The sequence below is a fragment of the Propithecus coquereli genome, unplaced genomic scaffold (assembly GCF_000956105.1).
Source record: "Propithecus coquereli isolate 6110/MARCELLA unplaced genomic scaffold, Pcoq_1.0 Scaffold11, whole genome shotgun sequence".
Taxonomy (NCBI): Eukaryota; Metazoa; Chordata; class Mammalia; order Primates; family Indriidae; genus Propithecus; species Propithecus coquereli.
The window spans coordinates 3,314,387-3,337,306 of record NW_012134969.1 but is presented as its reverse complement, the minus strand read 5'-3'; the positions used below and the strand labels follow the sequence as shown (position 1 = coordinate 3,337,306).

The 22,920-nt window shown below is 39.7% G+C and overlaps 1 protein-coding gene across 1 annotated transcript in view; it reads left to right on the top strand.

Annotated features, from left to right (window-relative positions):
- VWA8 (von Willebrand factor A domain containing 8) overlaps positions 1–22,920 on the top strand; it is a 425,342-nt gene that overhangs the window by 357,794 nt on the left and 44,628 nt on the right. The window contains exon 34 of the mRNA XM_012648214.1: positions 986–1,083. Within this exon, the coding sequence (XP_012503668.1) occupies positions 986–1,083 (98 nt within the window). The remainder of the gene's footprint in view (positions 1–985; positions 1,084–22,920) is intronic.

Below are 22,920 nucleotides of genomic sequence, written 5' to 3'. Positions count from 1 at the left end.
TGTGGATGCCTTTTATTTTATTTTCTTGCCTAATTGCCCTGCCTAGGCTCTCTAGTACAATATTGAATGGGTGTGGCATGAACATCCTTGTCTTGTTCTTCATCTGTAGGGGGAAAGCTTTCAGTCTTTTACCTTTAGGTTTGATGTTAACTGTGAGTTTTTTCATAGATGCCTTTTATCAGGTTGATGAAGTTCTCTTCTGTTCTAGTTTCTTGAGCATTTGTATTATGAAGGGGTATTGAATTTTGTCAAATGCTTTTTATACTTCCATTAAGGTGATCATGGTTTTCCCCCCTTCATTCTATTACCGTGGTGTATTACATGAATTGATTTTTACGTGTTAAACCAACCTTGCATTCCAAGGATAAAGCCCACTTGGTCATAGTGTATAATCCTTTTTTTTTTTTTTATTGCTGTGCTCAGTTTGCTATTATGTTGTTAAGGATTTTTGCATCTATATTCAAAGAGAGATATTGGGGTTATAGTGTTCTTTTCTTGTGGTGGCATTTTCTGGTTTTGGTATCAGGGTAATACTGGCCTCATAGAATTAGTTGAGAAATGTTCCTTTCTCTTCTATGGTTTGGAAGAGTTGTGAAGAATTGTTATTAATTCTTTAAATGTTTGGTAGAATTCAGTGGTGAAGACATGTGGTCCTGGGTTTTCCTTTGTGGGTAGTTTTTAAGTTCTGATTCAGTCTATTTTCTAGTCATAAGCAGCGTGAGGTTTTGAGGATGTCAGATGATAGTAGGCCAGAACCTGGAAATGTCTTACCTATTGCTTATACTTTCTTTCCTCAGGATTCCAAACCAAGAGAACTTTAAATTCAAGATTAGCCAAATCAGCCACAAAGTACCAATATATTTATATTCATTTATTAGTAAATAAACCAGTTCCCACTAACCCTCACTGCAGGAGTAGTAAATAAGAAATAAAGAAAAATTTGGGCCTAGAGGCCATATCAGGGCTTCTTGCTTCCTTCTTGTAGACTCTAAGCCATATTTGCAGAAGCCGCAGCCTCGCTACACCTTTCAGGTGCAAGCGCAGAGCAGAAGGAGAAAGACTGGCTGTGTTCCCCTAAAGGAGGTAAGTCTTAAACCAGTCAGCTCACTTCACCAAAGCAGGAAGTACCAGGGCCTATTACACATTTCATGCAAAACGACTCTGCTCACTTGTAAAGTATAGCCCAATGGACACCCTGGTCTTTGCGCAGTCAGATTGGCAGTTCCTCCCTGCCAGATGCTAGGAAGGGAGACATGGCAGTCAGAAGCTGGGGGAAGAAGCCAAACTTCCTCTCCTACAAGGAGAAAAGGTATAGATTATATCTAGTTTGTTCTTCCAGTCCTAAACTAATGGCTCATTTTAAAAAAAAAGATTTATGCCTGGTTATTATTGCAAAAATCGTGGAGTGGAAGCAGTATGGCGTAACTCATAAAAAAAAAAAACAACTCTGGAATTGGACAGACCAGCCTTTGAATCCTGACTGCATTCTGTACTAGCCTGGTGACATGAGCAATGTTTCTTCTGCAAGCCTTGGTTTCTTCAGATAAAATGGGAATGATAAGACTTGAAAGAGTAGCTGCAAAACTAAATGGGATAATTCTTGCATAGAACCTTGCAGTATATGACAAATATCGGTGCTCGGTAAATATTCGGTATTGTCACTAACTTTAGGAACTCCAGAGATCACAGGGCAGCCATGTTGAGTAAATTGAGCCCCAGAAAGATGTAGTGACTTACCTGGGAGGATACATTTACTTCATGGCAGAACTAGAATAAATTAGAACTTGAAAAGACACACTTTTAGGGCTCTTCCTTTCCTTCAGAAAGGAGAACTGGGGAAGAGGGAATTTTTTAGTTCATTCTTTGTTACTGCTCTTAGAATGTGAGCCTCAAGATTCCTCTGCCCAGCTCAGTCCCTTCCAGGAACCTGAATGCTCACACTCCTCCTCCAGAAGTGCTGGGCTCATTCTGGCCAAGGGTAGCTCCAGAAAACACCATTGTTCTTTCTAAATGTTCCACCTTTTTTCTTCCATATGGAATAAACCATTCAGGAGCTCCTCCGTGCCCTGCACTATCCCAGGAGTTCTGAGGAAGCAACAAGCCCTTTTCTCAAGGATTTGACTGAGTGAAACATTCCTTTGACTTCCAGTATCCTTTGTGATTACTGGAAAGAGCTGACCCTGCTCACATCGATGGACATGGGGGTGCAAGAGGGAATGTCACACAGATGCTGATCTCTGAGGCACAGTGACCCTACCACTGTCCCCTTTTATCTCCCCCACACTCTCACCCCACCCCACAGGGTCCTGGAGAACATCTCATGCTAATTTTGTACTCATTATTTGAAAATAGAAAACTCCAAATAAAATCTCAACATCCTCTGACCCTGCAGTTGTACTCTTTATAGGTCATTTCTTAAAATTGTACAATCGTTCCATAGTGATGGGAGAAATAACCTCAGGGGTTGGCTGCTGTAGGATTTAGGCTGATAATGGGGATAATAAAATGTCTGTAAAATCTGCAGGGGTGAGGAAAGACCTTTGGCATTCCAATAATAATTATATCATTTGGTTCATTAACATATATCTCTTAATATTATAAACATAGTTATCGTCCATTTTAGATTTATTAGAACTAGAATGTTTGTAAAGAATAAAACCTTAAAATAGGAAAAGTTAAATATTTTAGCTAACTGATATAATCCCTTTCAGTTTAAAATTTAATATTCCTCTTCTGTGATCATAACAAAATCTGTTTAAAGAAATGTACTGCCATGTAAGTTTTAAACTCTTATGCTGAATGGAAAGCATCAGCCTAGTATTTTAACCTGTTAAAGCATTTCTTTATTCCTGAAGACTCTAAGCATAAATGATCCTGCTTATAATTTATGACATTAATTGCCTTTGGCAGTACTCTGATCTATTTGTTATTATTGCTATTATGAAGGTAATTATAATTATGTATCTCCTGAGAAGATAAAGGTTTTGTAGGTCTGTATGCAAAGTATTTGAAGAAAAGATTATTTTACTGCCTAGCTTCAAGCAAAGACTATTGTGCAGGACCTTTTATAGACATAGATGAAATTCCTTTTGCCATTTGAACAATGTTTACATTCAGGAAAGTTCATAGTTAAGTCTTTGACATACTGTGAAAGGATCTTTTGTTCTCTAGAAAAACATACTTCCTCATCCTTTGAGTCACCTTGTTTTTATTCCCTTGTTTACTTTTCTGGGGAAAACATGCCCACCTCCCAAGTAATGTCAGGGGAAGACCTGTTTCAGAAATCCACGTTGCTCTCCATGAGGAAAGAGGGCTTGGTTTTTGGCAGAAGAAATCTGAAATATTTTTAAAACCTGAACCAGATAAATAATGTAATCTTAACGTTCCAAAAATTATTTGGATAGGATTCTTTCCAAGGCTAAAAAAAGGAAATCTTTTTTCATCATCATAATTAACAGTGATCAGGCTCAGGAAATGTGAGACACTCTCCTTGGAGGACTGTAGACATAGTCCCAAGGCATTCTTCTATTGTGTTAGGAAAGCTGTCCTCTGCTAACTATGTATATTCTCCTAGACATGCATAGTTTAATGTTTTCTCCTAACTGGTGGGACCCAGGACTAGTTTTATAATAAGCTTAGGCTTCAGTCAGTCAGACCTGAATTCTCTTAGTGGTATTTCTTTATCAGTAAATAATGTGACTGATTGCACATGTGGCTTCGAAACTGGTTTGGAAGGGAGAAAAGATTGCTATTTTGTTCATTGCTGTATGCCCAATGCTAGCATGGTGCCCTGAAATTACTGGACACCCAGTAAACATTTGTTGAATACATGAATGATATGAATATTTTAATACATATAAATTCAGGGTGACAATTTCAAATAATAGTCTTTTGAATTTTTTTGATATTTTGTTTTTTTAAATAATAGTCTTTTAAATACATTCTCATGTGTTTTGAGAGAATCTTATTTGTCTATAGATATACTCTATATGTATTAATGTTGAGTGTTTATCCATACCTAATTTGCATAAGTGGAAGATTACTTGTGGTTTAGGGATTATCTATTCAAACCCTTCTTCAGTCACCCTAAACCTGAGTCATCCAGAAAATGTATCCTAAAAGCTTTTAATCCTCATTTGTGTCCTAGGTTTTACCATGTTCTAGGATGTTTCCATATATTTTAGGTTTGATCTTCATGCTCTAGGACGTTTCCATTGGAGCAGTTTTTTTCTCTGTAAATGCTAAATATAGATGTGTTTTACTACCATTGTAAGAAAAGCTAGGGATGTCATATGTGGGGGAAGGTAAGAGACTGAAGCTTGCCCATTGCTGTTAAGCCTTCTACCTACTTTCCTCCATTTACTGTTTGTATCTCCCCATGTGATAAATGACAACAATCACATTTTATAGATGAAGAAACAGAATCTCAGACAGATTATGTAATATACCCAATGCCCTATGGCCAGTAAGTGGCATTATCAGATGTGAGCCACCAAGGCAAGCACTGAGTGTGCAGGTCATGTTCAAGATTGTCTGGTATAATGCAGTTCAGACCGTGTGTAAATACTATATTTTACTAACCTTCTGAAAGATACACTAGCCCTTTGATCCAGTGTCCTATTTACTGATGTACATTTCTTTCTATAAATCTGATATATATTAAAAGGAAAAATGATTGCTTTTCAGACATATTCCTTGCTTTCTTAAGCCATGATATATATTTTAGAAAACATTGAATTATGCAACTTTCAAGAACACATTCATTGTTTAAGGCCAGTGTAATATAGCAAGAAGAATCTAATAAACCTGGCTTTTGGAATGTGTCGGACTGATATTTGAATCTTAGCTCCACCAATCAACAGCTATGTGACAGTAAATAAATTGTTTTACTTCTCTAAGCCTAAGAGTCCTATCCTACGAAGTAGGAATAATGCCCACTATGGAGAACTATGAATATTAGAAGTAATATATATATAAAGGGCCTAGACGATAAACAACATGAGGGCAGGGATCATGGATGTACTGTTTACATTGTCATTCCGGTGTGTGGCCCAGGCACATGGTCGGCACTCATCATTGGTACTCACTGAATGAATAAATGAATGAATGAGCGAATATGACTCAGCAGCCAGATTAGGTTCCACTGTTCAATTCTACAAATAACAATCTTTAGCAATCTTTTTTTTTCCTTAGTAATGTTTTTTGTTTTCTTTTTTTTCTTAGTAATATTTCTCTTGCATTGTCAGGTCAATAAAAGGATAACAAATAAATGCTAACTCTGGTAATAACAATACAAAAATCAGGAAAATTTCGTAAGAAGCTTTAGTGAGAGAAAAATGGTACACATAAGTAAATGGAAAACTCAAATCTGATATATCTGATTTTTAAATTTTTAAAAAATTTGACAAGCAAGTATAATAGATTGAAATGCAAATCCTAATTTGGAACTTGTAGGCAGAGAACTTCCTTTTCCTTGGCACTTCCGCATATTTTATTCTCATTTTTTAAAGTAGCTATTTCTCTCAAGTCTTGCTTGGAGCAGTCATGTGGCTAGAAATGTTTTGAGTCACCTTCATGCCACATCTTTTGTAGCTGAGAGCAAACATGTTTTCAGAAGTAATCAAGTTCTTATTTCAGCTGCCAGAGCCATAAAAGGGGCCTGCCACAATCTGGGCAGAGCCCTAAGTTAGTTAGGAAACATCAGTTTGGTATTTGTAATATTTGCAGCAACACTGAACTTCCTGAGTGAGGTCATGAATGAACAGCACATCATGAGTGTTATTATGTGAATCGGACAGAGTGTACAATTCTCGTACGACCCAAACTTCAGAAAATATCCTTGATGAAAATCTTGAGTTATTTTTTCCCCAATGCTGATATGAACATGATACATATGTGGCTCATCTCTACTGAAAAATGAATGTTTTGTACTTTTTCACTCTCAGAAAATAAAATAATAGTAATAATAGCTAACTCATATAGCACTTAGTATGGCCAGACTCCATTCTAAGTAATTATTGTATTAGCCCCTCTTACCCCACAGTGACCCTATCAGGTAGGTGCCATTATTATCCTTATCTTATAGATGAGGTACCTTACCCAGCTAGTAAATGTCAAGAGCTGGGATTTGAATCCAAGCAAACTAGTTCCAATGTCTGTGCTCTTAACTACATTAGAGGAAATTTTTGAGTAGCAGTAATGCAGTAAGTGCTCACTTAACATTGTTGATAGGTTGATAGGTTCTTGGAAACTGCCACTTAAAGTGAAATGACATATAAAGAAATCAATTTTACCTTAGGCTAGTTGATAGAAACAACAGTTAAGTTCCTACAGTGTATTTCTGGTCACAAAAACATCGCCAAACCTCTAAATAAAGACCCTAAACACATCTAATATTAGATGTTGAAATAAATGTGAGCTCTTCCTACATGTAAGAAAGATCAATAAAAGCAAGATAGCCGTTTACCCAATTTACTCTGCTTCAGGGTCAGGAATGGCCGGAGCCTATCCTGGCAGCTCAGGGCACAAGGTGGGACTCAGCCCTGCACGGGACGCCATCCCATCACAGGGTGCACTCACACACACCCACACTCACACTGGGACGACGCAGGCACGCCAGTTCACCTCACATGCACATCTCTGGGGTGTGGGAGGAAGCCGGAGTACTCAAAACCCAAGGAGACGTGGAGAGAACGTGCAAACTCCACCCAGACAATAGTCTTGGCTGGGAGTCTGTATTTTTTCTCATCTGCATTGTTATGAAATGACACCGAACTAAGCAATGTTATCCAAGGACCTGCTGTACATGTATCTGCTAAGACCGGACAAAATGGACATCTGGTCATCTAGAGAAGTGCATGTGGGCAAGGCAAACCACCTCTACTATCCTCCGTGCAAGATGCCGAGGTTTCACATCTGGCTCGTGAGGAAATCCTCTGAAAGAGCCTTCCAAGGGCTCTCCCAAGGCTGAGCGCATTCACCTCACTTCCCTGGGAAAAGAATGCTTTAATATAATGGCACAATAAAAAATAATCTGGGTTAGTCAGCCACCATGCTAGTGTTCTTGCCTTTAGATTCTGCAAAGTCTATCCGTGTGAACTTACAGGAGAAAGATACTGGGTTTTATCTGTAATAAGAAGCAGGAAAGGAAGTAGTAGATTCAGTCCTTCACAGATGCTTGTCCTATAAGAACTGCACTTGCCAAAAACTCACTTACAGTGTTTCTCTGTGGGAGTGTTAGCCCTACTAGGGCCTCTTCCAACACACACGAGCCACTGTATGAAATTAGAAAAGGCTCTCCCACTGAGAGGGTGGATTACAGAAAGGGGCCTCTTTGGACAAATTGGTTGGGTGCGGGGAGAAGCTGTTTTCTTTAGGCTGCCCTCCTTAGAGCCAGGTGTTGGTGATGTGAGCATTGTGTGAACTTCAGCCCCACTCACACCACCTTAGCCAAGACCCACCCTGTACAACCCCAGGCGGCTTCCCTATTAGGGACACGCCAGCTTTCCCAGTATTCGTTAAGCTCTGTGCCTGTGTTAACTCATCCACAACTAACATACGTGAACAGCATTGGCTCCCTAAACCCTGTTAGTAGTGGAAAGAGCCAGAGTGGAAGTGGCACTTGGAAGGAAACTCAGCTCAAGTCAATGAGAGGGAAGCTTCAGCGCTCATTCATTCTTCATTCATTTGACAACTGTTTGCTGAGGATCTGAGCACCAGGAGTTGTACTAACTGCCAGCTATTCAAAGATAAAAAGTCTTTAATGTCTATCCTTACTGGCAGGGACACAAGCAAAATAAAAAGTCAGGACTGTGATGACCGGCAGTGGCTGGGAGTCCAGGTTGTAAAGTGCAGTATCAGGCAGAGATGTCCCCAGGTAGAGGAAGGACAAGACAAGGGACCAAAGCATAGATTTGTGCAATAGGAAACCAGATTGGGACCTAATCACTAGAAGAGGAATGTAAGGTAGGGAGTTTGTTCCCAGGAGAAATGGCAAAAGGTCAGTGTAGACAAAAGGAGTACTAAGAAGAGAGTGGGACCAGGATTACTTTGAGACTGAGCAACATCTGGGGGTAAGTGGCCACAGCTGTCAGGACCACCTTAGCCTACAGCCTATAGAAGTACCTGAAAAAGCTAAAAATTGTGTATTATGCTCTAACTTTTAATAAAGAGTCACTATAAGAAACAGATCCCAGAAAATTTATCTCTGAATTTTGAAGACAAAATTCAAAATTTTACATTTTTTATTTCAAAATTCAATAGATTGTGCATTCAAAAAATTGCTATTAATATGGGCTTAGAGTAAACATATTTTATAGGTAACATATGCTTCCTTCTATCAAATGGTGAGATGTTTATAACCCAGTGTTGCCCTTGGTGATTGCTGCCAAGAAACAGGGTTTAATTCAATACCTAAATGGAGTAATTAATGCCTCCGAAGGGCTTAGTTATATCTACATGTTCAATTATTATAGGATGATCATACAATTTTGCTTATGAGATTAAAAAGGGTACTTTTAAGAATTACACTGGGTGGCTCACACCTATAATCCTAGCAATCTGGGAGGCCAAGGTGGGAGGATCGCTCAAGATCAGGAGTTTGAGACCAGCCTGAGCAAGAACAAGACCCCGTCTCTACTAAAATAGAAAGAAATTAGCTGGGCAACTAAAAATATATAGAAAAAATTAGCCAGGCATAGTCCCAGCTAGTCGGGAGGTTGAGACAGGAGGATCGCTTGAGCCCAGGAGTTTGAGGTTGCTGTGAGCTAGGCTGATGCCATGGCACTCTAGCCCAGGCAACAGATCTAGACTCTGTCTCAAAAAAAAATTACACTGGGACAATAGGCATTAACTGGGATTGTCCTAGGCACAGCAGGACATACGATCAACTGGTTATTAGTCATTTTATTTTCATTTGTTTTATTTAGAAGGTAGATTTGTAGAATCCCTCTGACATCTTGGTAATATAAACTCAGAATATATGATCATATAAAACATGTGCATAGCAAGAAACAGTTTTCCCACTTCTCCCACGTACTGTTTTTTCACAAATCTTATTTGCATTATGAAGTTATAGTACATTCTAGAACACCATACACTCTGAATACAAATCGGCTTGGCTGCCTCGGTATTTACAATATCCCAAGATTGATGAAAATTGCTTTCTTTTAATAAGTAAGAACAGAGCAGTCATCTTAAAAACTAATAATCATCACCTCAATAGTACCGGCCAAAAAGCTAGACGTTATAATAACACTTTGCCAAGGAGCTGAGCCAGTACACGTAGAGTCAGACTTTCAAAAGAACTCCAGACATGCCACGTATGACCCTAAGCAGGTGACCCAAACATTAAATTTCTAAAGAGATTTCAAAGTAAAATAATCTATCTGACTGGGACTAGCATTGTCATTTTCTTATAAACCATTGACTCAATGCTTTGGAAACTAATTATTCTCATAGGTTTACTATTTTAGATTTAATTTGTTTTATTAATTTTTAAGATTCCCTTTTTACTATAAGAACTGCAGTCTTTAAGTGTTTACATTCTTTCCCCCAGAAAACACCCTCAGCGCTACTGTTCATATCTTGTCCCCAAGCAACAACATAACTCTCCTGCCAGTCTTCCTCATCTTTTGTCTTCATTCAAGCAGGTGCTTGAAGATTTTTAAAGTGTGCATAAATGAGGATTATGTAGAACAGAAAGTGAGCTATTCTGTGTTAGCAAATTGTAAGCCCAGTGGTTATCAGAGATCAGGACAGGGGAGGACTGATTCCCCAATCTTCTTTCCTGCAGCTGTTTTTGTTTATCTTGTCCTCTTTGATTGCTTTTGTGTCTTTATTTTTAAATAGAACAAACAACTAATTGTTTGCTTTAATAAATTGGAACTATCATTTTCCAAAAAAGCCTCTAAGTTTTCATCATTAGTGAGATTAACAACTGAATTGACTTAATTGACTTACTATCTGGTAAAGTGCTTTTTTTAAAATTGCCATCACACAACAGATAAATCTTTGAAATTTATTGTATCTTCTATTTTGAATACAAACAAATCAGAGATTAGACAGAAGCCCCAATTTTAGCACTAAGTTATTAAGGTAAAGCTCTTCTAGTATGTTTTAAAATGGACAAAAACCTAGAAATGGGGATTTTTAAGCTAGGAAGCATATGATTTTTAAATCACTGAATTTGATTTCCTATGTTTCAGTTAATCTACCAACACTCTGAATGATTGCCTTTTCTTGCCAGATTGATTTATTTTCCCTCTTAGTCTAGCCATCTTTCATGTTTAAAACATTCAGGTTTATTAAGCAAAGGGAGTATCCTAAAAAATTTCATTGCATCTTGGTTTATGTAAGTCTACCAGCAGGAGAATTTTATCACTCCCTGGGGGTGACTATAAGCCATTCGGGTCTGGCTGCCTATGAAACTATTTCTTTTTATTTATGGTCTATGTAACATGAGGGAGAGCAAAAGCTGGCTCCCGTGAGCATTCCCTAAGCCATTCCCTAGACATTGCTTTGCTCCTGCTAAAAACACTGATGTGAATAGACTCGGTCACAGACGCAAAGGTCACGTTTCCATTTCGTTCATATTGAGAAATACTTTAGATAATTATCTGTCTTTTGTGTCTAAGAAGAATAGGAGCAGGTTGGGGGTGGGGTGTTTCATTTCCTTTGATTTTCTTTGCTAGGCTATATAGGGCTCTCTTGAAATTGTAAAACAGAGTGGCGATGTGGCCCACACGTTGCTTCCAAGTGTGGCCCACCCGTTTGTTATGTTGCTGTTTCTGGAAACCCTTTGTTCTTACAAAGATACCTCCCTTTATGCCATGAGAGTCTTCCTCAATGCGTATAAAGCCAATTTGTATAAACCAGATAACATTTCCTCTTTGATTTATATAAGCATTTCAAAAGTGGCAATTATTGAAAGACATTGTGTGATTCAGCTATGGGCTGTGGGCTTTTGCCTTCAAGGTGCCTACAGGTTAGCAAGGTGGATGAAGCATACTTGGATTGATGAGACTGATGTAACACTAGGACAATGTAGAGAAGGACAGAGAGCTTTGAGAGTCCTGAAGAATGAAAGCATCTTTTGTTTGGGAAATTCACGGACAACTTCTGGGAGGTATCACATGTAGCATGGCTTTCTTCTCATCCGGATACTTGCAGTTTGTCAAAAATGTAGCATTAGGTTTCACTGATCTAGCGTTCTTATTTTTTTTTTAACACACAGCACCTCTAGTACTTAATAATCTCCAAATAAGATGGTTATGCTCCTCAAAACTTCCATTTGAAGGAACATGTTTGGAAATCTTAAAAAAATTTTGAGATGAAAAAGTCTTTTAAGCCTAATATCCATAATGACTTTCCTACAGTCTCCACTTTCTTCAAACCTCAAACCACTGTCACCCAAATTCTTAGACAATATTCCAGTCTTACGCTTCCCAAAGAAATTAGAAGGTACTAGAAGGGGGCTCCTTTGACTTCCCGCCTCAGCAATGCAAGCCCATCTGCAGCTGTACCAGCTTCCCCTCCCCCCGCTCAGGCACCTTTCATCCTTTGACTCCTTTTTCCCAAGCATCGCATCCTCTCTCCCTTCTGGATCCTTCCCGTCAGCATTTAAACATGCGCTAATAGTTTTCTGAACCCCACAGATCTCACCTTCTATGACTCTAATTCATGTAACCCTAATCCCTTTCACAGTAACTCCTCTTACATCTGCATGCACTGACTCTGCTTTCAGACCTCCATTCCCTCATCTCTCCCGTGGGGCTTCTCTCCCCTCCTCCCCATCTACAGAATTGCTCTTGCTAACACCACAAGTAACTTCCATGTTCTAAATTCAGTGGGCCCTTTTTAGTCATCATCTTATTTTGGCCCTGAGTTGCATTCGCTCAGCACACTCCCTCCTTACTGAAGCTCAGTCTTCCTGTGGCTTCTCTGAAAATCCAGTTTCCCCCTAACTTCCCTCCTGCCTGTCCTGTCTGCTCCTTCTCAGTCTCCTTTGCTGGTTCATTTCTCTCCTGAGCCCTTTTCACTCTAAATTCTCATTTCAGGCAACTGTATTCACTTCTGTGGTTTCAGCTGGTTGGTAGCTATAAAGTACATTAACAAAATAGTCATAGAAATGGTAGGACTTTACAAAAATGCGTAGTAAGAAAAATAAGTTCTCCCTTTCTTCTGTTTTATTTAATAATAAGTCTTTAATGCATCATATATTTGAGTGGTACTTTACATTTTTTCAAACCATCTTCACATGATATAAATACATTTCAAGTTGAAAATGACATAAGGGGTCGTGTCTGAGTACAACCCTCTTCATTCTGTAGACACAGAAACTGAAAGCCCAAGAGTAGGCACTGTTTCTAGAGTCACACACTGGTTCATTTCTGATTTGAACCTCATAGCAGCTCCATGAGGGCCAATGTACTTGTTACCATTTAAGAGATGAGAAAACCAACATTCTGAGAGTTTGAATCTTGTGCAAGGTTTCATAGCTCCTGAGTGGCAGAACTAGAACTAGAAGTCAGGTCATCTGGTTTCTAGGTTGCTGGCATGCACAGTACTGCTTCTTTGCAGTTTTAGGATCATTACAATTAAATTATGTTTAAAAACAGGTTTCTTTAAAAAGAAGCAAACACACAACAACGACAACAACAACTGCATCATGTACTATTACAACATGGCATGACTGTGGGGGAAGCAGGCAGGGAGGAAGAGCTTTACATAATAAAAATTCTAAGGGTTTAGCCATACTTAAAGACTGAGTTGGGTAGTTTGTTTTTTATAAATGTGCATAGTGATTACTGGTGAACCGATACCACAATAATAAACACATTTCTCCCTGATGTTCTTCAATAAGGTAGAACAAATTTAGCAGTGATGAACCTTAGCTTCTTCTCTGGTTATTGGGGTTTTCACATAAATCTCTGTATGCTCTGATTAGTTTCTTCTACTTTGCCTTGGCAGAATGGGTGGGTTTTAGGGTGAGGCATTTCGTCATCATAAGAGCTATGAACACAAAGGTCTCCTTATATAAACTGTTGCGTAATATCTTTTATTTTTTAAGAGACAGGGTCTTGTTCTGTCACCCAGGCTGAAGTGCAGTGGTGCAATCATAGCTCACTGCAGCTTCAAACTCTTAGATTCAAGCAATCCTCCTGCCTCAGCCTCCTGAGTAGCTGGGACTATAGGTGCGTACCACCCTGCCTGGCTAGTTTTTTGTTTTGTTTTGTTTTTAAATTTTTTGTAGAGAGGGAGTCTCACTATGTTGCTCAGGTTGGTCTCAAACTCCTGGCCGGAAGCCAACCTCCTGCCTCAGCTTCCCAAAGCCGTGGGATTATAGACATGAGCCACCACTGCAGGCCAATATCTTTGTTTTCAATTCAGTGCCCCCACTGCTATTCTTTCTGCCTGAAATCTCCAGCATCCTGTGCTGTCTAACTGTTATTCTTCCTTCAAGATTCATCTTGGGCATTACCTCCTCCAGGAAGCTTTCCCTGACTCTTGCCCTGACCCCCAGCCTGGGTTAGGAACCCTTCCAGTTTGCTGCGCTAACATACTGTGCTGACACCCAGCCAGGCACTCCACGCACTCTCTGCACTGATTACTGAATACAGATCCCCTCCCAGGCCTGGCTGAACACTCCATGAAGTACAGAACTAGGTCTCATTGGACTTCATGTCCTTAGCATCCAAGAGAGCCTGAATCATAGGCGGTGCTTATTAAACAAGCTACAGGCAGGTAGGTAGTCTGACAGGCAAGGAAAAAAGGGATGCGCTTGAGGGTTTATCTAAGTTATGCATGTACATAGTTCTAAAAATTAGATTTATAAGACTTGTTATGAAGAATAGTGCAGAGGCAAACACTTTCAACTCTTTTTGCTCGTTTATATTGTTTCCCACATCTCTAAATAGCAGACTTATGTTTCTTCCTGATTTTTCTGTTTCAGCCATCATCTTTTTACTTCAACCATAGAAATTCAGGATTTATTTCTCTCTCACTTCCCTGTCCCACTGTATGATACACACTTAGTATCTCCCTGTTCTTATTTCCTGTCCCAGTGTCTGATACACACGTACCCCAGTAAATTTATAGTGGAATTCTGGTCAGACCAGTGTTCAGGTTTCACATTATAATAACTACATAAAATATTATCAGTCAGTAGAGCCTTGTAGTGTACTTAAATTACATGTCTGCTAGCTGTCCCCCTCATTTTCTAGGTGAAGAAAGCTAAAAGAATAAGTCATTTTAGCCAAAAACTACTTAACCAGTCAGCTACAGAACCAGGATCAAAGGCCAGTCTTCTAATTCTCAATAAAATGGTTTTTCTATGACATCCAGCTGCCTCTCAATAAAAATTTTTTCTTAGTAAACCAATTTGAAGAAAAGCCAAACTTTTACGTAATTATATCAAAATATTCTTTAAAGTTAACTTTTATTTTACTCAAATGGATTCCTGGTGATTTATAAACTAGAACTGAAAGAAATGTATATAAGGGCCTAAGTAAACTATTTAGGGCTGCAAAGAATTTAGTCTGATTTTTCATTTAGAAGATGAGAAAACTAAGGCCCAGAAAGGTTAAATAACTTGCCTAGCATCACACAGAGAGGTAGGGGCCACGCTGGGCTACCATTCAGGTTCCAACTTCCAGCCCAGTGCTAGCTCTGCTGTATACCTCCATCCTTTCAAACACTACGAATTCCACTCAGGCACTTGCCTTCATTTAAAATCTGTCTCTTACAAATGCCTAACCTCATTCTCTATCTATATTAAACTTCTTTGTCCTTAAAAAGGACATTAAGACACATTGAAATAAGTCAAAGGTAGGTATGAAGTGTGTTTCTGAAAACCAGGGTTCTTTTAAGCTACCTCGCATGGCTGCACAACTAGACTATTACACTGTGTTAAGCCCTGGGGTACAATGATGTTAGTGGAAGGAGACAGACATGAGAAAATTCTTAAGTGTCATAAAGAATTATAAGAACACAATAGAAGACAGTGCAGGCCCTGGGAGGATGCAGAAGAAGGTCTGGTTACCACCTTACTCACCCAGTTCAGCCCCAAGACCCTGGATTAATCTAGAGTTTCCTTACATGTGTTTTCTCCTCTCCCTTCTGTATGAACCCCATCATTGTCTAGTGACCATGCCATGCGCCCATGGCCAAACACACAGAGCTTCATGTGCTGAAGTTTGGGCTGCCTCAATCCCGGGACTGGCGGTGCTAAAGGAATTCTCAGACGAGGCACAGAGGGGATGAGTGGGACGGGGTGTAGGGAGAAGGAAGCAGCCACAGGGGGCAGAGGCAGGGGCTTTGGTTTTTTAGGAGCAAGAGTTTCATGGTGTGAATGAGAAATTAACAGATTTATACCGCTAAACTGGAGAACTAACACAAAGGAGAAAATAACCAACTCACGTATGTTCGATTATATAAAACCCTGATTAATTAAAGTCATCACACAAATTGTTTCTGATTACCGTGTTGCTCAATATCAGTGATACATGACACATGATATTGTCTCATCTCAACTGTGCCCTAAATTTAATTAGAACGCTTTACTCACTTGTATTTAGTGTTGTAAATTTGTTGCTCACATTGGAAGAGCCTTCACGACCTAATATTAACAGAATGCTTCACAAAGCGAGATCCAATACTATTCTTTTCTTCTACCCCAAAGTTTCTGCTTTCCAACTTGCCCGCTTAAGTGCCAGGAGAGCAATTACCAGGCTTCTATATATTTGTGGTGGCATATGCAGCCATTCTGTGACTTTGACATGGCCACAGTGGCAATAGCAGTAATTCAATTATTCATTTAGTCACCAGACATTTACTGACCTTCTATGATAGATCAGGACTGTGCCAGGTGTGGAAGACGATAGGGAGAATAAGACGCAGTCCCTGCCCTCTGATGTTCACACTTAGAATCGATGCCAATTTGCATACCTAGCCACATCTTCCTGTATGTCCATAGCACCGATTCATTGCAATGCTGTTTACCACTGAAATATGTTCTTTAAACAACGTGGGTGTGGACATATCTATACACATATACTAAATGTACTATAACTAAAGTATCCATTACAGTTAATGTGTGACTTTTGCCCATGCTCCAAGTGCTGTTTTGCAGTCTGAGCCCGTTTGAGCGAGTGCAGGAGCCTGTGAGGTTCCCTTGCACAGTGAGCCCCAGAGCACGAAACCGTAAGTGCTCTCAGCTGCTGAACAATGTGCCACCTTATCCTGAGCTGTGCGTGTGCAGTGCAGATTGCTTATTTCTCTGCGGCCTCTCCTTATGTCATGATTTTGTATTCTGGTTAATAGTTTTGACCCATATTGACTGTCAAAAAGTATGTAAGTGACAGTGCCGAGCCTGTTGGAAGCAAAGGAAAATTGTTATCAGTGGACGTTCCAACACAGGCTTTACAGGAACTCCGGGTGCTTTGAGGCAATGGTTGGGGAAACTCAGGATAAACACGCGTAGGCAGTGGGTTCATAAACATTGGTGTAGCCTGAGACGGTGAACTAATCATTGTATGAAGCATAGCTGGAAGAAATGATGGGTAGCAGCATGTGACTTAAGTAAAAACAAAGAAAATGGAAAAACCATTTGCCAGGGTTTGATGCTAGAAAAACCTCTCCACAGGGACTATGCTGTAATAACCTATTCATCACTGACTCAGTGTCCCTGTTTTCAGAAAAGAATTCCTCGTGCTTCATTTTTTGCACATAGATATGGTAGGTACTTCAAAAATCTTTAGAATCTGGGTCATATTAAAACCCCCCTTTGCTTCTACACACTATAGTGGTAGGAATGGCTTTTCTACCCACCCTTCCTGTTCCTAGCTACTCTTAATACCTCAGTGAATTCTGTTAGCATGGAAAGCAGAATAGCTTTAAAAATTGCTAAATAGGTTTTGTGTTTTGGGGAAAGCACAAGACTTCAGTATAAGATTGAAGTCACCCGGCCAAGAAATGCCATGAGAGATCATTTGGCTTCAATAATGATAACAGTACACGGTTTTAAATGTCTTCTGCCAAGGCCACCTTGTATATAGCAAAACCAAAGCATGTGTACACTATTTGCCATAGTTGAGGTTGCCTTGCTTTGCTAACTTTTTCCTTGGCTACGGAGGTCTCATGGCTGGACTTTAATTTACTCTAGTGTTGAACATTAACCTTTTTAAGGTTCTTAAAAATAAAAGAGATAAAAATAGAAAGGGTAGAATATATAAAGACCTGAGAGTTTGCCCCGCCCCTGCCCTCTCTGAATTTAATTAGCAGTTGTTCCATGTGAGTGAATACTGAGTGTGTGCAGGAGGGGTGTGTTTCTTTGCCAGTAAACTTGCCATGCCAATTATTTGTGGTTTTTTAACATTTTTTATTTGACACTCACCTACACACAGTGATAACAACATTTGGTTTCCCTTAAAGATTTGCTTAGAATGTAGCATCTTAACCCATGAATCATCCTCTTGAGCCCATCATTCTGCATTCCATAATCCCAGATTTTCCAAAAACCATCTTCATATTTTGTTCCTATTTGAATTACATAGAAGAAAAAGAAGGTATTCTAAGTAAAGTGAGAAGCTGCTTTATATGAATTCGGCAACCCTGTCATTTTATTTTGGACAGCCATGCAAACAGCTCCGCTGGGACAGGGAGCAAAGCGAGAGGCCGTCACCCATAGACTCCAAAGCCGTGGCAGGGAGACCATCTGGGCAGAAACTGAGCTGAGACCTTAGTAGTAGAGTCAAGCTGAGGGCAGTGCAGGATCAGGATTTAAGAACAACCCAGAACCAACAGGGACACGTGTTTCCTACCTCTGTTAGAAGATGGTCCCACTGTGTGCCAATTATGGGCTGGCAGGCAGAGCCAGGAAGAGTCCCATCTGGCACCCAGATGATAGCTTATTGTAGAGAAGACTGTATGCAGAAGATGAAACTCTCAGCCTTTTGTCACTGAGCAGCTGCCCATACACACATGTAATATGTATTTATTAAGTACCTATTATGTGCAACTCTATACGTATAAGCTGCTGTGCCAACTACTACATCAGATAATAAAAGGTAAAGTAAAATATTAATAGACTGATATTTTACCCTCCTTTTAGTCCAAGTCTGTGACATCCATAAAGTTTTACTCATTTTAATTGGACTGGGTGTTTTTGTTATGTATTAATGGCTCTTAGTGAAGAGGGTCATTCCAGTGAAAAAGTTCTTTGTCAGAGACTTTGTAAACTCAGATAGAGAGATAACATAGGGATGTGTTCCAGAACACACTGAACAGAGGAAAGGGGGATGTTTAGGGTTACCATTTCAAATATTTTAAAATATTTACCAATCACATCATTTGTGCCAGAAATCAAAATATGCATAGCCCTCTAGGAGTGTTCAAGCAGAAAGAAGGAAGAGGGTAAGACTGAGTCGGGTTTGATTTGGGAGGTAGGCAAAGGGGTCCAGCCCAAAGTCAGGAGGGAGGGGTTGCTAGCTGGCTTGAAGAAGCCCATGAGAAAGGAAAGGAAGCTTTTCTATGCTAGAAAATAGGGCTTCTACAGAACAGACCATGGACCATCCATTCTTCTTCTCACTTGTAATGTCCAAGTCACCCCAATGGGCATTTGTCTTCAGGGCCAGGGAGGAGGCCTGATATGCCTCCCACCTCATCCACCACCTCTGCCTGCTTGCTGATTTCTAACAAAGGAAAAAGACTTTATTTTTCAATTAGTAATGAAGGCACTGAAAATATGAATGACCTCTGGGGTTAATTATTTAGTGTGAGTAAATATCAGCTACAGTGTAATTTGTGGATATGAGGGACCAAAAGTCAGATGCTTTTCTGCTTTTAAGGATGGTAAGGGATTAAATAGGGAAGAAGGTCACTGAGTATTTGAAAGCAAATATTATCACCAAGCCAGGGAAGAACTGAAGATAAATTTCATCATTGGTGGCTTTGTCAAAGATTAAAGACAGAACACATAGAAGTTACCTATGGGACGAAGATATTTTTGTTATGCATTATCATTGTAGAAGGTACAGTTTACTTTTGAAAACTGAGTGGTGGTCAGCCTTTTTTGTTGTTTTTTTAACCAGCTGACTTCAAATGAAAAACCTTCACTCCTAGGGACATGTTAATATGACTTTCATTGTATCTTAATATAATGGAAGAAATTTCTAACCTGTGGGTAAGTATAACCCAGACAATATTATGTTTTAGGCAGATTGTTAAGTACCTTGTTATGACCTGTATCAATCTCCCTGTGCTATGACTTTGTTCCCTTTTGTACAAAGATCCTATTTCATACATTTCTATATCCCAGTGCGTAGTAGATGCACCACAAACATACACAGAAATGTTTGTATAAAACAATGAATGAATAAATACATTCAATTGCCCGCTAATCAATCAAGAACATAGTAGGCAACTGCAATAATTAGAATTTCTGTGCTGATATTATTATGGCACTTTTTTTTTTTTTTTTTTGAGACAGAGTCTCACCCTGTTGCCCTGGCTAGAGGGAGTGCCGTGGCGTCAGCCTGGCTCACAGCAACCTCAAACTCCTGGGCTCAAGCGATCCTACTGCCTCAGCCTCCCGAGTAGCTGGGACTACAGGCATGCGCCACCATGCCCGGCTAATTTTTTCTATATGTTTTTAGTTGTCCAGATAATTTCTTTCTATTTTTTTTGTAGAGATGGGGTCTTGCTCTTGCTCAGGCTGGTCTCCAACTCCTGAGCTCAAACAATCCGCCCGCCTCGGCCTCCCAGAGTGCTAGGATTACAGGCGTGAGCCACCGTGCCTGGCCTGTGGCACTTTTTAATGTCAGAAAATTCAAAGCATGTCTTCTTGTTAGAAGTAGGACATCCTCAGAAAAGTCAAGACAATAGCTTTTGCCTTGCTGCCTCTCATCCATTCCTTAATACAGGAATGAATTAGCTTGCATGCAAGTAACAGAAAACCAAGTAGCAGAAAACCCAACTATCAATGGCTTAAACTATAAGGACGTTTATTATTTACTTATGCAGAAGATTAGAATTAAGTGTCTCCAGGGCTGGTTCAGCAGCTCAACAATGTCATCCTTCCGATCTGCCACCCTCTTGTTGCCACTTGGTCACCAGGTGGAGGATATAACTCTACACATCACATCCTCACTCAGCTGTGTCCCAAGACAGGAAGTGTGTGGGGGGGAGGAGGGGTGTTTTGGAGGGAAGAGGAGAGCTGTGCGTTCAGCACAGTGAGAAGCTCTTCTTAAAATCCTCTCTTCCTTTACCTGGGAAGAAAATCTTTCTCAGAAGCTTCCCGACAGACTTTCTCTTACATTTCTGGTCACATGGCTTCCCCTAGACCAATCACTGGCAAAGGGGAGGGATTACTGTGCTCAATTCTAGCCAACCATGATACTTCTGACTGCTGTTTAAAAGGAGGAAAGAGGGCATGAATATGGGGTGGGGGACTAGAAATGTCTGCTGAGCCACATCTAGTCTCAAGCTGTGTTGTCCAGTCACATCTCTAACAGCTAACTTTTCTTCCTGGAGTATATCCTGGCTTTTTAGATCATTTTACTGAAGGTTTTTAAAAATAATGAGCTCAAGGAGGAACCTAAAATAAATGGGCCTTGCCCAGAATTACAGGGTTTCAGTGAGTCATGTCCCTTCCCTGTGCTGGCTTTACTCTGGAACATTTTTATGAGTTGTAATTTACAAGATCCATGCTTTTTCCATTTTAATTCATATATGAGAGGATAATGATTCTTAGGATTATAGCACACTTACCTCAAGGAAGTAGAGTGTGTCTGCTATGAGAAGTCAAGGGCCTCAGCTTGTACGTCAGGTTGTCTCAAAAGTAATAAGTCTTCTCTGGCTTGGGGAAAATTTTGATCCCTTTAAGTGGATACAGTAGTGTCTATTTCAGCAATTGGAATAATTTACTTGAGCTCTTTCTAAATGAAACCAGCTCTCAAAGGAAACACATTCCAACTACTTCTCAACACATACATGAAAACAAACAGCAGCTTATCAAATTTCTGAACAGCCAGTGGCTCTATAGCACGTGTCTGTTCCCAGGAAATAAGCTTCCTCGAATGATAGGCCATCTCTACTATTTGTTCCAGTTTCTACCCTGGGTTGGACTGTCCTAGACCTCCTGCCTTGTACCTTTTATGAATCATTGTCAATTCATGTAAGAGATGTCCTAAAGTGGCTTTGAAAACCTCTTGGCAGATGTACTTCTCCCATCCACCTAGAGAAATATATTTCTGTGAGTGAGTATAATGATATTCATAAAATGACAGAAAATTAGATAAACTCCTCCAAATGCCTTGCTTTTAATTAAACATCTGTGGAATTTTATGGTTTGCATTTCTCTGGAATAAATCAGATTTTGGCTGATGATTGTTTCTGTCAAAAATTTGTCAGTTTTGAAACACCTCTGGGCTTTCATTTGGGGTTGGCATGGAGCTGCCTCATTGTTGGCGGTATGAATAGCCCCATTTCCCAGTGGATGCCCTGGCAAAACACACAGGTGGCAAAGAACATGCCAGTTCCTTTCTGCAGAGAAATTTTGTAGCCTGTTTTCTGCCTCCCTGATGGCCATTATAGGTCTCTTTGCAACGTCAGAAGCATGATTTTGGAGGTAACTGAGAGAGGCTATGTGAAGGGTCTCTTTTGCCTTATGCCATCATTTTTACTACTTGTTCTTAAAAGGCGATTCTCTTACAGCAGAATAGCTCAATAATGTGAAATGTCTGAAGGAGATAACTAATATTTGATAAAATTAAAGTTAGTAGACACATAGGAATTCGCCTTTCATGCCTCTTCTGAAACTCTTTTATTTATTTTTAAACAATGTGCCAGAATACACACACACACACACCCAAAATGAGTAATAGTGTTCAGAACAGTTTTTCCAATAATCTTGTAATTGCTTAGACCATTTTTGGAGCTTCTCTTTTAGAATTCATCTGTAGTAGAGTCACAACCCTTATCAGCAAACTACAGATGCTCCTTGACTTATGATGGGATTGCATCCCAATGAACCCATCATGAATTGAAAATATTATTAGCAAAAAATGCATTTAAGACACCTAACCTACTGAACATCGTAGCTTAATCTGGCCTACCATAAATGTGCTCACACTGTATTAGCCTACAGTTGGGTGAATCATCTAACACAAAACCTGTTTCATAATGTGCTGAATATCTCATGTAATTTATTGAATATTGTACTGAAAGTGAAAAACAGAATGGTTGTGTGGATACTTAAAGTACAGTTTCTACTGAATGCTTTTTCTTTCATACAACTGTAAAGGTGAAAAATCATAAGTCAAATAATTGTAAGTTAGGGCCCATCAGTTGTCTCATTATTGTATAACTGTACCTGGTTTTTACCTACCTTGATCACTTTATTTGCCAGATTTGGAATTATTGAGTCAGTCACGGCATGTCAATGCTGGGTGTAATGGTAGAAATCATTTAGCTCAACCCCCTTAGTTTCTGATGAGAAAGTTAAGGCCCAAAGAAGTTAATTTGCCAAGGGTAACATAGTAAGTTAGCAAATAGCTTACAACAGAAATCAATTCCAAGTGTCATGTGGCTGTTTATTAAAAATCAAATCTATTTTGAAAGAATGCATAAATGTCACCATCAAAAGATATTTTTAAAAACAGGCCAGGTGAAGGAGCTCACACCTGTAATCCTAGCACTTTGGGAGGCTGAGGCTGGAGGATCGCTTGAGGCCAGGAGTTTGAGACCAGCCTGAACAAAAGCAAGACCCTGTCTCTACACAAAATAGAAAAATTAGCCAGGGATGGCAGCGTGTGCGTGTAGTCCCAGCTACTTGGGAGGCTGAGGCAGGAAGATCACTCTAGCCCAGAAGTTTGAGATTGCAGTGAGCTATGATGATGCCACTGTACTCTAGCCCGAGTGATA